The sequence below is a fragment of the Stegostoma tigrinum genome, chromosome 3, assembly GCF_030684315.1.
Source record: "Stegostoma tigrinum isolate sSteTig4 chromosome 3, sSteTig4.hap1, whole genome shotgun sequence".
NCBI lineage: Eukaryota > Metazoa > Chordata > Chondrichthyes > Orectolobiformes > Stegostomatidae > Stegostoma > Stegostoma tigrinum.
In genome coordinates this window covers 101,077,535-101,094,220 of record NC_081356.1, presented here as the reverse complement: position 1 = coordinate 101,094,220, position 16,686 = coordinate 101,077,535, and the positions used below count along the sequence as shown (strand labels likewise).

At 38.7% G+C, this 16,686-nt stretch overlaps 1 protein-coding gene across 4 annotated transcripts in view; it reads left to right on the top strand.

The window, feature by feature from the left end:
* The window catches only part of LOC125450797 (zinc finger FYVE domain-containing protein 16-like), a 78,672-nt gene that overhangs the window by 41,398 nt on the left and 20,588 nt on the right, over window positions 1–16,686 (top strand). For 3 of the 4 annotated variants that reach the window (XM_048526983.2, XM_059644782.1, XM_059644784.1), the window contains 9 exons: window positions 756–928; window positions 1,125–1,374; window positions 2,261–2,389; window positions 4,276–4,431; window positions 9,621–9,845; window positions 11,182–11,264; window positions 12,998–13,102; window positions 13,253–13,403; window positions 13,494–13,574. In XM_048526983.2, coding sequence (XP_048382940.2) covers window positions 756–928; window positions 1,125–1,374; window positions 2,261–2,389; window positions 4,276–4,431; window positions 9,621–9,845; window positions 11,182–11,264; window positions 12,998–13,102; window positions 13,253–13,403; window positions 13,494–13,574 — 1,353 coding nt within the window. The remainder of the gene's footprint in view (window positions 1–755; window positions 929–1,124; window positions 1,375–2,260; window positions 2,390–4,275; window positions 4,432–9,620; window positions 9,846–11,181; window positions 11,265–12,997; window positions 13,103–13,252; window positions 13,404–13,493; window positions 13,575–16,686) is intronic. The other variant, XM_059644783.1, reaches the window with a different exon arrangement.

The following is a 16,686-nucleotide window of genomic DNA, read 5'->3' as shown; positions in this document are numbered from 1 at the left end:
TCCGTATAGTAGGAATTCTATGAGCCCTAACTTGCATGTTCCTTTTATCCCTACCCAAAGACATGGAACCCCCAATTAGAACAAAGCAAAATATTGTGGACGCTTGAAATCTGAAATAAAAGCGTAAGATGCTGGAGAAGCTCAGCATCTGTGGAGAGAGAACCAAAGTTCATGTTTTGAGTGTGATTACTGGTTCAGAACTACAGAGCAAAACAGTGCAGATTGGGAATCAAATTTCTGTGTTGCTTAGTACTACATACTTGCTACATTACTATTAATTATATAGGTTTTCACCCAGTAGACCACTTAGGAAATCTTTGAATTATCTTGTATGTGAACATTGAATTCATCTCTATCTCTGGATCCTTTGTATAAAATCATGACCCGAATTCTGCAAAATACTTAGTGGCCAAACCACTAATCAGACACCAATCACCATAACTTAATTGGCAATAAATAAATTGTTGGTACATATTAGTACTCTTTTGATCCATAAATTGTTCAATTTGTTTGTGTCAACATATATGTGAATGTCTTTCCTGACTTTACAGTTGAGAATAAGACATTTTTATGTATTGTTATATTAGGTTTGGAATCATTCGTTACATAAGATATTTGAAAGCATGTTTCTTGCATTAAAATTTTCAACCCTTTAAATTGTGATGTGGAAGAAAATAGAAATAGTGCAGTTTTCTTGACATGTTTGTGATTTTATTGATACGTATTAATTTTAAAGGACATCATTTCTTACACAGGCATCTGTTCTAGAGAACACAGAAGGGTCTGGTTTGCAGATGGTATCCTGCCAAATGGAGAAATGGCAGACTCAACAAGAATGACAGGAAATTCAACAGTCGGCGTAGGCAAGCAAATGCCAGATGATGTGTACCAAATAAGTCACATCACACAAGAATCAAAAGTAGCGTGGGTAAATATCAAATTAATTCCTAGTCTGCAGCAAATTCAGCTGTTTAGTGGCAGACACCGCTTGATTTAAAGCACGGTTAATTTGTATTTTCCTCTCACTTTTTCAGATAAAACATTCAAACAAGCATTTATATAGCGGGATTTTAAAATGTTTTTAAAATCTTCAGTTACTTTTAAGTCCTTTCTCCACTTTGTAGCCTTCGTCTTGTAATGCAGGAGATAATATACATTCTGAAGCTGTAAGTCAAGTTGATGCGTGGAGGACTGATTCAACTTCAACAAAAACTGTTTTAGCAAGTCTTGAAGAGGGCATTACACCTAAGGATACTTATCGAGCAGACTATAGAGCACTGGCAACTATTGGAAAGTCTGTCGCAAAAGCCATTAGCCTCGTTCCAGATAATGCACATGATCTCCCTCCCCTTATTGTGGCAATAAAAGATAAAGGTATTTCATACTGATACTTCAAAGTTTTTATCAAGTTTTGTTGTACATATTTAAAATGAAATGAAAATTGTATGTAGATGTATTTGCCTCTCTGTAAAATGACAGCTTTTAAAAAACCTTGCCTGTCACATCTCTCAAAGATCCAAATGTGCTTTATCAATAATGAAGGATCAGATACTGACATGGAGGTGGTTGTGGTAGTCATGTGTACAGCAAGATCAGACAAATTGTAATGAAGTACATAGCCAGTTAACTTATTGACTGGTCTTTGGTCGAGTCTGAGTTTGCCATATAAATCAAAATGATTTTTTGAATTTTAAAATTTGTTACAGATTTCAACTATAAATTGTTGTACTTGATTTGAGAAATTATCTGAATAAAGCAAAAAATAGCAGTCAGTTTGAATTTGACCTGGGCCTCATCCTCTGATATTTTGAGAAGTCTTTATTTTTGATATTCAGATAAATAATTTTCCACAACCACTGCAAATTGTCACATTGTAAGTTGTTAATATTCTATTTCGGTTGTAGCTGTCATGTGACTTTTTAATAACATTGCAGACAGTGCTAAACTTGAGGATTTGTCTTGAATGTGGTAAAACTAAACTTGATTGCTTAGCTTAGCTGATCGAAATCATATGAGTCTGAAGATTGTGAGGAAAACTTTGGGTCACAATCTAGACTGAAATATGTGAATAATATTGAACATTTTTCAGTGTTAGTTTGTACTTGGTGTTGAGATGTATATTGTAGCAGATTTCTACTTTCTCTGAATTTGTGAACGCTAAAGCTTTACATTGGAAGACTGTATTCCAGAAGGGTGTAATCAAGTGGACAAAGGATCATCTTCATTCAGTTGTAATTTTTTTAACTTTCTACTTGCTGAGGATGCCCAGTGGTGGTGGAGGAACATCCATCTCAGAACCAGGCAATCCTGCTCCTGGAGGATGGAGGGTCAAATCCCTTGACGTTTGTGTTAAATGCCAATCTTCTAGTAAATGTGAAACTTGTGAACTGTAAGTACGCTCTCCATTTTAGAAAGTTGTATGTTGAGTAGAGGTGTCTGAATCCTAAGCTATTACTTTGTTTTTGTAAACCCACTCCCATCAGGCATCTTTTCCTCATGCCATCTTTTATTTCTCCGTTCTAGGGTGCTTTATTGCCTGAATAGATTGTCTTCCATTAGTTAGCCAGAGTGTTGGGATAAGAAGCGTATTTATGGGATGGCAGTTTATAACTAGCAGATTGCCACAGGATCAGTGTTAGGGCCACAATTATTTTAACAAGTTATTAATTACTTGGATGAGGAAAGTGATTTCATTAGCCGAGTTCACAGATAACGCAAAAATGGGTATGAAGGCAAGTAATGAGGATAACAGTGCAGAGGGATGGAGACAGGTTAAGTGAGTGGGTAAAGGCTTGGCAGATGGAATATAATATGTGAGAGATTATGTTTCAGAGGGATGTGGGAAGCCGTGTGCATAAATACAAGTTCGGTGTAACTCGAAAGACAAATAGAATAACAGTCTTTATTTCAAAGGGAATGGAGAATAAAAATAGGAAATCTTGCTATAACTATGCAAGGCATTGATTAGACCAAACTAGAATACTGTAAACAGTTTAGATTCCCTTATGTAATAAAAGATACATTGACATTTGTAGGCAGTCCGGAGTAGGTTCACCACATTGATCCTGGGTATGAAGGGATTGTCATATGAAGAGAAGCTGAGTAATTTGAGACCTAATTCATTTACGTTTAGAGAATTGAGAGACGACCTTAGTGAAATAAAAAAACTCTTAGGGGTTTGACGGGTTGAATGCTGAGCGATTGATTGCCCTTGTGGAAGTGCCTTGGACCAAAGGACGTAATCCGACTGAAAGATCACCCAGTTAGGACAGAGGCAAGAAGAAATTTATTTTGAGGCAGTCAATATCTTGAATTGTTTACTCCAGAGGACTATAGAGCTTGGGTTGCTAAGTGTATACAAGACCAAGGTCGATTTGTAATCCGTTGAATGACTCCTTTGAGCATTTTATTACATTATTCCAGCACTTTTGCTGATCCTTGTGAATTGGTTGAGTGGTGTTTCAAGGTTCTCCCAAGATATCTTCACACATTGCTTTGCTCAACTTCTGCATGGAACAATTGCTTTTCTTGTAACGTCAGTCTCCTTTTCTGTAGAGGTATATAAAATATAAAGTTCAGAAACGGGGCATATGACCTAAACAGCCTGGAGTGGTGTTGATTTTTCAAATGAGCAAATTGCACTGAAATGTCTGTCCCTCAGTATTGCCTAAACATCTTCGCTTTATCTGTCTTATTCCATGGGCATGGCCACAGTCCTAATCTTGCCATCTCTTGACCCTGCAGATGACCACACATGAGTTAATCTCTGCCCAAATCCAGCCCCTCTTCTTTTGTGCTCGCATAATCATTTACAACTGTGCATTACCATAATGCCAGCATTGTCTGCATTCAAATTTTTTTTTACTAAGAAATAAATCAACATTACTTTGCATCCCTAATTATTCATCATTTGATTGCATTTTCTTTTTCTGTTTTGCTGTCAATTAACTTGGAAAATTTATATCCACCTATTTCAGATCATTGATTCACAACTGAATGAACAAAATTACTAGTAATCACGAGTCACTTCCTGCTGCTGTGACGTAGTTTGCCTTGCCTCAGTTTTCTCCCAGTGCTTCTGTCTGATCTCAATGTGATCGCTTAGTGAGATGCTTTAGTAAAGATTGTTCAACATCAGTAATTTTTCTAAGGCTTAACGTTGCTTCATTGGCAATATATTTATATTTGTTTACCAAAAATGGACTACTAGTTGATTAATAACACTTTTTTTTTTCAGAAACATTTACATTTTTCCTTCTCATCTCTGATACCTAGATGCTGCAAATAAATGTTGGTGCTTTGTATCCAATGGATTACATGGTTTGGGCCAGGCAGAAGTTGTCATTCTGTTGTTTCGTATGCCTAATGAAAATACAATTCCCAAAGACATCTTTAATGTTTTTATTGCACTTTATCAGGATGCAACTAAAGGTATGCCTGCAATGCCCCATTATGCAATTAATCATAACATAAATTCTTGCACCAAACTACAATGTATAAAACTGATCTCTTTTCCAATCTAGTTGTTGGATTTTACAAGTGATATTTCTAGCTAATTTGTAAAATGTAATTATTTATTGAAATTGCATTGCCAAGTGTGGACAAGTTAAATTGAGCAATTTAGTTCAAGGAATAAGATATTCAATTTGTTGTAAGTGAACCATTGTACTCTGCCCAAAGTTGCAGGTTAAAATCTTTTGAAGAAACATGTTCTTTTCAGTCATGGATAACAAGATGTAGAGCTGAATGTATACAGCAGGCCGAGCAGGAAATCTGACGTTTCGGGCCTAGTCCCTTCTTCAGAAATGGGAGAGGGTAAGAGGATTCTGAAATAAATAGGGAGATGGGGGAGGCAGATAGAAGAATGATAGAGGAGAAGGTAAGTGGAGAGGAGACAGACAGATCATAGAGGCGGGGATGGAGCCAGTAAAGATGAGTGTAGGTGCGGAGGGGATAGATCAGTCCGGGGAGGATGGACAGATCCAAGTGTCAGGATGAAGCTAGTAGGTAGGAGGTGGGTGGAGGGGATAGGTGGGAGGAAGGACAGGTTAGGGAGGTGGGCGGCGGGAGGTGGCTTTGGTATGCAGTAGGGGGAGGGGAGATTTTGAAGCTTACGAGGTCCACATTGATTCCATTGGGCTGGAGGGTTCCCAAGCAGAATATAAGGTACTGCTCCTGCAACCTATGGGTGCATCATTGTGGCACTGCAGGAGGACCAGGATGGACATGTTATCTGAGGAATGGGATGGGGAGTTGAAATGGTTCACGACTGGGAGTTGCAGTTGTTTAGTACAAACCAAGCATAGACATTCTGCAAAGCAGTCTCCAAGCCTCCACTTGGTTTTCCCAATGTAGAGGAGGCCACAATGGGAACAGCGGATACAGTATACCACATCGGCAGATGTGCAGGTGAACATCTGCTTGATGTGGAAAGTCGTCTTGGGGCCTGGGATAGGGGTGAGGAGGTAGGTCTAGGGGCAGGTGTAGCACTTCCTGCGGTTGCAGGGAAAAGTGCCAGGTGTGGTGGGGCTGGAGGGGAGTGTGGAGCGGACAAGGGAGTCCCAGAAAGAGTGTTTCTTCCAGAAAGCAGATAAGGGCATGGAGGGAAAAAAAGTGGTGGGGTCGGATTGCAGATGGTGGAAGTGTTGGAGGGTGATGCTTTGCATCCGGAGGTTGGTGGGGTGTTGGTTGAGGACAAGGGGAATTCTGTTTCGGTTATTGCAGGGAGGGGGTGTGAGGGATGAGTTGCAGGAGACACGGTCAAGGGCATTGTCAATCATTGAAGGGGGGGAAGTTGCGGTCCTTGAAAAATGAGGACATCTGAGATGTTTGGGAGTGGAATGCTTCATCCTGGGAGCGGATGCGATGGAGGCGAAGGAATTGGGAATAGGGGATGGCATTTTTTTGCAGGAATGTGAACATAGAACATTACAGCACAGTACAGGCCCTTCGGCCCTCCATGTTGTGCCGACCTGTCATACCGATCTCAAGCCCATCTAACGTACGCTATTTCATGTACGTCCATGTGCTTATCCAATGATGACTTAGATGTACCTAAAGTTAGTGAATCTACTACCATTGCAGGCAAAGCGTTCCATTCCCTTACTACTCTGAGTAAAGAAACTACCTCTGACATCTGTCCCACATCTTTCACCCCTCAATTTAAAGCTATGCCCCCTCATGCTCGCTGTCACCATCCAAGGAAAAAGGCTCTCCCTATCCACCCTATTTAACCCTCTGATTATTTTATATGTCTCAAATATATGGGAGGAGGTGTATTCTAGGTAGCTGTGGGATTCGGTGGGCTTGAAACGGATATCGGTTGCCAGAGATGGTAACAGAGGGGTCCAAGAAGGAGAGAGAGCTATCAGAGATAGAGCAGCTTTTCTGTTCCTCTGCAGCTTGGCCTGTTGTGTTCATCCAGCTCTATACCTTGTTATCTCCAGATTCTCCAGTATCTGCAGTTCCTACTGTCTCTTCTTTTCAATCATACTTTTGTTTTCCCCCTTACCCTGTTTGTGCTGTTGATTTGGCTGTCATCTATTTCTTTAAATACAAGATTTGAAAAGACATGGCAGGTAACTGGTTTAGCTATCCAAGCTCAATTGCTAATTATTCTAGGAACATTCTAAAATGTAAGGATAAGTCCTGGATTCTTTTCTCCCCCTAAGTCCTTAGATTCCTTTTTGCTGACTCCTCTGCCCTCACATCCAATAATAAGTTATATCAATGATTCAAACTCAAAGGTAAGGTAAAGATAAGGTTGCTATAGTCAAAGAGGACCGTAAGGTTGCTCTGTCATTGGAGAGAGGTGAATGGTGGTGCTTCAACCTGAGGGTTACACACCCTTCCTTCAGCCAGGGTCAACGGTGAAAAGGTGAGACCTTCATAGTAACTTCAGCCTGTATGGGAATTGGCATCAATCTGCATCGTACACCATCCACCCAGCTAACTGACTCCCACAAAATCAAATGCAGAAAATATGACAAAGATATTTTCAGATGATACATAAAATGGCTATGAGGGTGACAGTGAAGAGGAAGAACTTAAAGAAGATATCCATGATCTTGGTAATTAAACAGAAAAATATAAATGGGACTAATCCAGAAAAATGAATGCATACATTTTGAGAATTGCATCAAGACGAGGAAATAGAACATGTGGGGAGGGTACTGCACAGTATTCCCCCTCATTCTTTTTTGTTTCTGTATCTGGATTCTGAAGTCCATATGCAACGTTGACCTCCGAAAGCAGAAGTCAATGCTGTAGTTAGTGTGGAATCCTAGAGCAGCTGTGCACCTGCCCAGTTTAGAGAGAATGTTGATATTGAGTCATGTGGAGGAACAGAGTGAGCTTGGAATGAATGTCTCCAATCATTAACAGTGGCAGATAGGTTTATAAAGTTAATAAGAAGCCATATGACATGCTTCCTTTGTTAACTGAGGCAAAGATTATAAGAACAGCATTGTTTTTACAGGAACTGAACGGAACACTTGTTGGACCATAGGTTGAGTGCTGTATGGAATTCTGGTCAGCATGTTACAAGAATGCTGTCATTGCACAGGGGAGAATGTGGAGGAGAATTAGATAGACTTTGGTCGAATGGCCTTACTTCTACTCCTATGTCTTACGGTCTTATAAAGTTGTCAGGAGTTGAAAATTCAACTTTGGAGGAAAGGTCAGGTTGGATGGGGTCCTCTGCATAGAGTAGTTTGAGGGGTGAATTAATTTGGGTGTATAAAATTCAGGAACCTCGGTAGAGTAAATAAGGGTGGTCTGTTTAGATAATAGACAGTAGGTGCTGGAGTAGGCCATTCGGCCCTGTCAGCCAGCGCCACCATTCATTATGATCATGGCTGATCATCCACAATCAGTATCCTGGTCCTGCCTTATCCCCATAACCCTTGATTCCACTATCTTTAAGAGCTCTATCCATCTCTTTCTTGAAAGTATCCAGAGAGTTGGCCTCCACTGCCAACTCCACTGTTTAATTTTGTGGGATAAAAAAAACAGGAAAGCATAGATTTGAGGTAATTGGTAGAAAGATTCAAGGAGAGGTTAGGATTTTTTTGTTGGTTTAAGACCCACTGTCTTTTCTCTCCAAGCAGGTTTCTGCCCTGGCTCCAAACTGCATTCTTAACTAAACTTCAAATTAACATACAATCTGATTGTGACAAAGGTAGCTATCCCTCCTAAGCCGCCTTGACCTGTCTGGAGACTTTGACACAGTTGACCATACCAATTTCCTTCAGCAGCTGAACTCCTGTTAAATTTTAATTTAACCTATTTTGCTAATCAGCCTGTTCAGAGATGTTAGCACACACCTCTGAAGCAGGTGGGACTTGAACCTGACTGTCTCAGTCCAAGGAGTAGGACCACTAGTAGTGTACAACAGAGGACCTAAATGATGAATTGTGCCCTCAGCTGCATCCCTTTAAAGTATTGTTTTTCTAGTCAACCAGTTCAGAGATGTTCCAACACATCCCTGGAGCATGGGGGACTTGAACCTGGGTGTTCCAGTTCAGGGGTAGGGGGGACACCACTGTGCCACAAGAGCTAACCCCTGTTATCCAGCTGGTTGAAACTACTTGCATTTGATTTCATTCTTATTTATAGACAACTGCTACTGCATGCTGCTGTTCAGCGACCATCATTTAACAACCGTCATCCATCTCTTCTGGTTTCTCCACTGTTACTGCCTTAACAGACTGTTCATCTAGCATGTAATACTGGATGAACAAAAGTTTCCTCTAGGTATTGGAAAGAGTTAAGCCATTTTTACTGGATGTCTCTTCGAAGTTTGGGTCCAAGCTGCTGACACCATCTCTCCCTGCTACAGTTTGAGACTGCACCAGTATGTTTACAACTTTGTTCTTGTATGGGAGTCTGAGAAAACCTTACAAACGCTCAGTTACATCATCAATAAGGACAACTACTTCCATTTCAGTGACATTGTTCAAATTCACTCCTGTCTCTGCTCATCTGCTGAAATCCTCATGTGTGCCTTCGTTACCTCTAGATTTGACTATGCTGAAACATTGCTGGCCAGTCTCTTGCATTTTGCCTTCCTCAAACTTGAGGCCATCCATAACTTGTTGCTCAAGTCTCATTCTGCCATAACTGCATTTGCTGACTGATATTGACTCCTGTTCTAGCAATATGTTGATTTTAAAATTCTCAAGATTGTTTTCAAATTCCTCCATTGACCCTTCTACCCCTGCACTCCCCAATCTGTCTAAATTTCTCCAACCCATAGTGCTTAAATATTTACACTTATCTAATTTTGACCTCCTTAAGTTTCCCAATTTAATTGTCATATTATTTGGTGACTGAACCTTTGGTTATCTAAAACTCAAATTGGAATTCCCCTCTACACTTGTCTACCTGATTACTTTGCTTGTTTCCTTTTGAAAAACTGCTAAACAAGCACTTCTTTGATCAAGCTTTGGGTCATCAGACCTAATAGTTCATGTGGTTCAGTCATATTTTACTTTTGAAAACATCTTGTGAGACTATTATTTTCTAACTAGAAGCTGCAGAAATACAGGTTGTTTTAAATAATGCTTACCTTTTGTTCCTGTGAACATACCTTGCTATTTATTCCACTTTTTATCAAACAGGGAAAACTGTTGGAAATTTAGGAAACATCACCTTCACTGAAAATTTTCTAGGCAGTAAAGATCATGGAGGATTCTTATTTGTCACACCCACATTCCAGCCACTGACAGATTTACTCCTTCCAAGTAGTCCATTTTTGTTTGGAATCCTCATTCAGAAACTGGAAGTACCTTGGGCAAAAGTCTTCCCTATTCGACTCATGCTGAGATTGGGTGCAGAATACAATGGTAAGTTTTCATGTGTTTGGACATAACATTAGAACTATTTCTGTATCTATGAATGTGGCTAGATCTTATTTGAAGTGATAGTTTGTGAATGCAGTGCGCTGTCTTTATGACTTTTTTTCCGTAGATTGATTCAGGTTGTGCTTTTTTCTGCTTATACTTGTTTATGACTTGGGTAAGATTGAAAGATTTGGTTTGAATTTTAGTTCATTGGAAAAAGAAAACAGAAAGTTGATTTAATGAAAGGAGCTAAACATCTGGCTTCAGGTAACATGGGAAAACTGTGTTCATGATTTGTGGTTTAAAGTAACATCTTATGGTGTTAGTGAATTTGACCGGTCATTGTTACATTGTCTGTCATATGCAATGCCAGTAATCAATATTACAATATCTCACTGTTAATTTAAAATGTAAATATGACTATTTTTAACATGATAATCATTGTAGGAATGTTTCGGTACCATGTTTTATATATATGAACTTCTGTAATCCAGCCACAAATTTGCAAGATAAAATCTGTTCTATTAGATTTTATTTCTTCCTCACCCTCCTTGCTTTCTTCAGTTGGCTGCCATGTTTGCTTCTTTAAGTCCAACAGACAACAGAGGGATCTTTCTTTTAAGGAAAAGTTAAATCAGTTAGGCCTGTACTAATTGCAGTTTAGAAGAATGAGAGGATCCTTATTGAAACATACAAGATACGTTAAAGGTTTGACAGGCTAGGTAACAAAAGATTGTTTCCCCTGGTGGGAGGATTTAGAACCAAAGGGCATAATTTCACTAAGGAGTTGTCCAGCTAGGACAGAGAAGAAAAGGAATTTCATCTCTCAGATGATAGTGAGTTTGTGGAATTTTTCACTGCAGATGGTTGGGTCAATATGTATATTCAAGGTTGAGAAAGAAGTTGTTAGTCAGGGAATCAAGAGTTAGGGGGGGAAAGGCAGGAAAGTGGTGTTGAGCATTATTAGACGAGCTATGATCTGATGGGCTGACTGACTACTCCTGAGGTGGGTGGGGGGGGTGGTGCAAAAATTCACCCATTTTCACAAGCGAACAGAATTTCTTCCACTTTGAACTAATTGTCCTTTTTCAGTATATGTAATGTGTAATAGTTCTATTTTGTGTTGGTCATGATGTGTGTAAATATTACGACACTGATCAGGCGATTGTGTTTTCTTTAAGTCTCCAGAAGTTCATGAAAAGCATTCAAAACTGTATTCAAATTTCAGATATCTGACAGCAATGGCACAGATAATAGACCTATCTATAATTATTTCCAATAATTATTCTAATGTTTCTGCCACAAAGTTGTTATTAATTGGTGCATATTTCATTTATAGTTTATCCTTGTCCTTTAATGAGTGTTCGATTCCGTAAAGAACTGTTTGGAGAAACAGGTCATACCATCATGAATTTGCTAGCAGTAAGTGTTTTGCTTTATATCTTAGTTTCTGTACTTGTTTGCCACTCCCTCCCTTGCTTTTGTACATAACCATTTATAAAATAAAGTAAAATGCATCAGTCCTGTTTCTGACTTTTTGCATTCCAAAATGCAAATTGTGCAAAATCAACACTAATGGATCGACCCACTCAAGACTGTGAGGATTAACTGAAATGGAATGCTCATACCTTTGCCTTTGAAAGTAATCTCCTGACAGATGTGAAATAAACAGCACAATTTCTACAGCATTGTTATAGATTGTAATGTAGTAATCCAGTATAACTCTTGAATGATCACATTGCAGAGTGATGTATAAATCTATTACCTTTCCAGAACCACACTAGCATAATGTGATAATGGATAAATTTGTGGAAAACGTCTTGGAATAAAATTGAACATTTGCTTTAGAAAGATAATGGTAGTTGGGATGGATGTGTAAAAAGGAAGACCTTCCAAAAAGTTGAATTGTGGTTTTTGAGGAAATTGGGATCTTCATCAAGGAAATGCAGTGGATGTTGTGATTGTGCATTTGCAAACCAAGCTGCATAAGACAATTTTTGCTGGTATTTTGATATTTTAATGAAGGGCAGTAACCTGGGTAAGAAACTTTTTAGCCGACATGCAGTTCTGTTGTATAAATGTTCTCGGACTGTTTGTTTATTTCTCTAACTAATGGTGCATCCCTTCCAAGGATTAGACAGCATTGTATATGTTGCTTTAGAGATAATTAGGAGTATGTTATCAAGTACACTGATCAGGATGTATACAGTACTTTTGAGTATTACAAGTAACTTCAGAGTGTTATGTGTTATTAGAATGGACAGACAGTGGAGACATTTACTGAAATGCGCTGAGTCTTGCTAGGTTTTAGTTGTAAAGTTATTAAATCAGGTTAGGAAAGTTTATCAAGGCGTTCAGAATTGTGAAGGGTTTTGATGAAAAGTATTTGGCTTTGATCTGAGCTTAGGAATTGCAGACAAATGTTTAAAGATTTCGGGACAATCTCATCCAGTTGTATCGTGCCTTCATCTCGTCTCTTATTGGTTTATCCTGATGTAATGGGACATACCGACAACAAATATGGCATGTGCTTGGTTGGCATGATTTTGAGACTACAACAGCTGGTTTTTTGCTTGATTAATATGATGCAGTTCAGTCAACGTGGAAGACTTAAGGTCACTGGAGGCACAGCGGCATTGTCCACATATATCTGAGCTGGTGGACCTGGTTTTGAGTTCCACCTACTCCAATGGTATATCATAAAATTTTGGATAGGTTGATTTAAAATACCTTAAAGTCACCTGAGCATACCTGTGTGCATTGTCCTGTTTGTTGATGGGCTTTACCAATTTATTCATTCTGTTACATTTGAGTGACTTGTGAACTTCAAAGGACATTGAGGTTATCGTGTACTGTGGGAGAAGAGCTCTACATCAACCTGGGATATGAAAGATATTCCATGAGCACCTTGACTGAATAAGTGTTTGTGGTTATTTTACTGGTACAGACCAAGTCACTTCCAATTTCATGTTATTATGGAATTTCAACTTCTAGGTTACTCAGTCGAGCATCATAACCATGTACTGCTGATCAAGCAACTTGGTCTCAAGATTTTTTGTTGATTTTATTGCTAAGTATTTATGGTCAAAACTTTGTCTAAGTGCTTCTTAGCTGAATTTTTGTCATTCATATTCACATTTTACACTCCTTTGCAGGATCTTCGAAATTACCAATATACTCTGCCCACAATCGAGGGATTAGTACTTCTTGTTGAGATGGGGCAAAGTACTGTTAAAATACCTAAGCGAAGGTACAATGAGGTAGGTAATAAGAATCAAACTGAACTCTGTCAGAGTGGTACATACTTGCAGAGGAGAAAATTGTGTGGATTAGTGTGTGCACTGCTGGTGGTAATTTATGCCTTGCCAAGAATACTTGTCTTTCAAAGATTGCCTCTTCCTGTTTCACAGGTCATGAAGGTAGTGACGTCTTCCAATGAACATGTTATTACCATGGGAGCATGTTTTAGTTTGCATGCTGACTCCCACCTGGTCTGCGTACAGAATGATGATAAAAGTCATCAAACACAGGCAAACACTATTGCTGGGAAGTCCAGGAAAGGTAGCTTGCATTTTGCATTCCTGCTTTAGTGGAAATTGGGGAATACTATAAAGATCAATGTTAAGTAACTTGTTTTTCAATGTGCTGTAGTTACAGGAGCCTCTTTTGTGGTGTTTAATGGAGCTCTTAAAACAACATCAGGGTTTACCGCTAAATCCAGCATAGTGGAAGGTAAGAAAGTATACAGTTTGATAGAAAGCTAGTGTCTAGTTCAAGATGTAAGAAAAGTCCAATTAGGAAATTATTGGATTGTTGCTTCTCGCAGCCTTTGTATGTTTAATCCTTTCTGTCTAATCGGTTTTTGAATGACCTAACATTTGTCTGTACCATTTATTGAGAAGAATGTGTTTTCTTTTTCAAAAGTGTTAAGAAAAGATATAGTTATGCGATTAGTTTTAGGTGATTCTTGCAGAGAACAAGTAAACATGAAGGAGTACATGATCATCTTGTATGCTCTAGCTACTTGATTGATCATGATATCTCAAAATTGTTACAGTGTAGGAGGCAGCAATTTGGCCTACCATGTCTACATTGGCTCACTGAGTGGTTTGACTTTCTCCAAACAACCTGTCTTTCCCCCATTACCCCATGCATCATTTGTAGTTAAATTGTCATCCAATGGCCTTTTGTATGCCCCAACTGAATTTCACCAACACGCTGCAAAACACTGTTCCAGACCTGAGCTACTCACTCGGTGAAGAAGAATTTTCTTCCATTGTGTTTGACTGTTTTGCAACGCACTTTCAATTTGTGCCTTCTAATTGTTGATCCTTTCACAAACAGCAACAGTCTGTCTCTTTCTACTGTATCTAAACACCTCACGATTTTGAAACGTTTATCATAACTCCCGTCGACCTTTTTTCTGCAAGAAAACAGTCCCAACTTCTCTGATTATTTCTTATCCCTGGAACCATTCTTGTAAACCTCTTCTGCGCTCTTCATTCACATCTTCAAATATGGCATCCCAAAGTACATAGTAGTTGGCTGAGATCTGCCAAGGCTCAATATAAGTTCAGCATAAGTTGTCTGCCCCTGCAGTCAGTGCCTGTTTCCCTTCCTGAATTAAAGATAAGATGACTTACAAGGATGAAAAAAGAAGTCTAAAGACTTTGTGTCTTGATGTGTGGAGCAGTTGCACTCAGGTAAATGAATTAGCAGCACAATTAGATATAAATGGTTATGATATAGTTGTGATTACAGAAACTTAGCTGCGGGATTAACAAGGATATGAACTGAACATCCAGAGTATTAATTATTTAGGAAGGATATCAAAGAATGGTAAGGCGATGGGGTAGCATCATTTGTAAAAGAGAAAAATACTTTCCTGATGATATTAGCTCAGAAAATCATGATGTGGAATCTATTTGGGTGGAGATAAGAAATACTAAGGGGCATGAAGCATTGTTTGGTGTTGTACATATGCCCCCAAATGGCAGATTTAAATAAAGGCATTAAACAAGAAATCAGAGATGCAAGAGTAAGGGTACAACTGTGATCATTGATAATTTTAATTTGCATGTAGATTAGACAAATCGAGCTTGCATGGTATTGTGGGAAGATTTCTTGGAGTGTATATGCAATGGCTTGTTAATCAATGCTTGAGGAATAAGCCAAAGAACAAGCCAGTGTAGACTGGGTACTGTGCAATGAGACAAGGTTAATTAACTATCTTTTTGTTTGGGGCCCTTTGGGGACGAGTGACCATAAAATGATACAATTCTCCATTAAGATGCAGAGTAAAGTAGTCAAATCTAAAATTAGGGTCCTGAAACTAAATAAAGCAACTTGAGGGTATGAAGCAGTAATTGGTTATGTTCAATTTGGGAACCTTTATGAAAGGTTTTGACAGTGGATAGGCAATGGTTCATATTTAAAGAAAGTGTGTATGATTTAATGACAAATGTTCATCCCTGTTAAATGCAAAAATAAAAGATGAAAGATAGCTCAATCATGCCTTGAAAATATAAATTAGGGATATTGTTAGAGCCAAAGAAGAGGCATGTAAAATTGCCAGAAAAAACAAAGCCTAATGATTTTGGGTGTATTTTAGAATTGAGCAGAAGAAAGAAAAACATTTGATCAAGAGGTAGAATAAAGTGTGAGAGCTCACTGACCGGGATATGGAAACTACCTATAAAAGCTTCTGTAAATATGTGAAGACAAAAAGTTAGAACTGGAGGCATTTATAATGGGGAATAGAGAAATGATAGAAAAATTGAGCATATGCTTTGGTTCTGTCTTCTCAGCAGAGAATGCATATAATCCTGCAGAATGTTAGGAAAGCCAAGGGCTAGTGACAGAATCGAATTCAAGGAAGTCACCTTTGTAAGAAAATGGTGCGAGGGACAATTGTTAGGGTTAAAGGCTGAAAAGTCACCAGGCCTGATAATCTGATTCTCAGAGTACTAAAGTAAGTGGTGCAGGAAATATTGGATACATTACTGGCCATCTTCCAACATTCTATAGACTCTGGAGCAATTCCAACAGATTAGAAGGTGACAAATGTAACACCACTTTTTTTTTTAAAACGTGGAGGAAGAGAAAACAGCAGAGCATTACAGAATAGTTAGCCTATCATTAATAGTGGGGAAAATGCTAGAGTCTAATATAAAAGGCATGATAACAGAACATTTAGAAAGCATTAATTGGAATCGACAAAGTCAGCATAGGTTTATGGAAGGCATAGCATATTTACTGGAGCCTTTTGAGGATATAACTAGTAGAATAGATAAGGAAGAATCAGTAGATGTTGTGTATTTGAATGTTCAGAACATTTTTAATAAGGTCCCTGATAAGAGATTAGTGGATAAAGTTAAAGCATATGGTATATATTAATACAGATCTTTATGCATTAATACAGATGAAGAATTGGTTGAGTGAGTTTTGAGAAGACTTGTAGCTCAGGTTGAGGTTCTGGATGTGAGTTTGCTCGCTGAGCTGGAAGGTTAGTTTTCAGACGTTTTGTCACCATTCTAGGTAACATCTTCAGTGAGCCTCCAACGAAGTGCTGGTGTTATGTCCCGCTTTCTATTTATCTGTTTTGGTTTCCTTGGGTTGGTGATGTCATTTCCTGCATTGGTGATGTCATTTCCTGTTCTTTTTCTCAGAGCTTGGTAGATTGGCTCCAAATCAATGTGTTTGTTGATGGAGTTCCGGTTGGAATGCCATGCTTCTAGGAATTCTCATGCGTGTCTCTGTTTGGCTTGTCCTAGGATGGATGTGTCGAGTGGTGTCAATCAAAGTGGTATCCTTCCTTATCTGTATGTACGGATACGAGTGATAG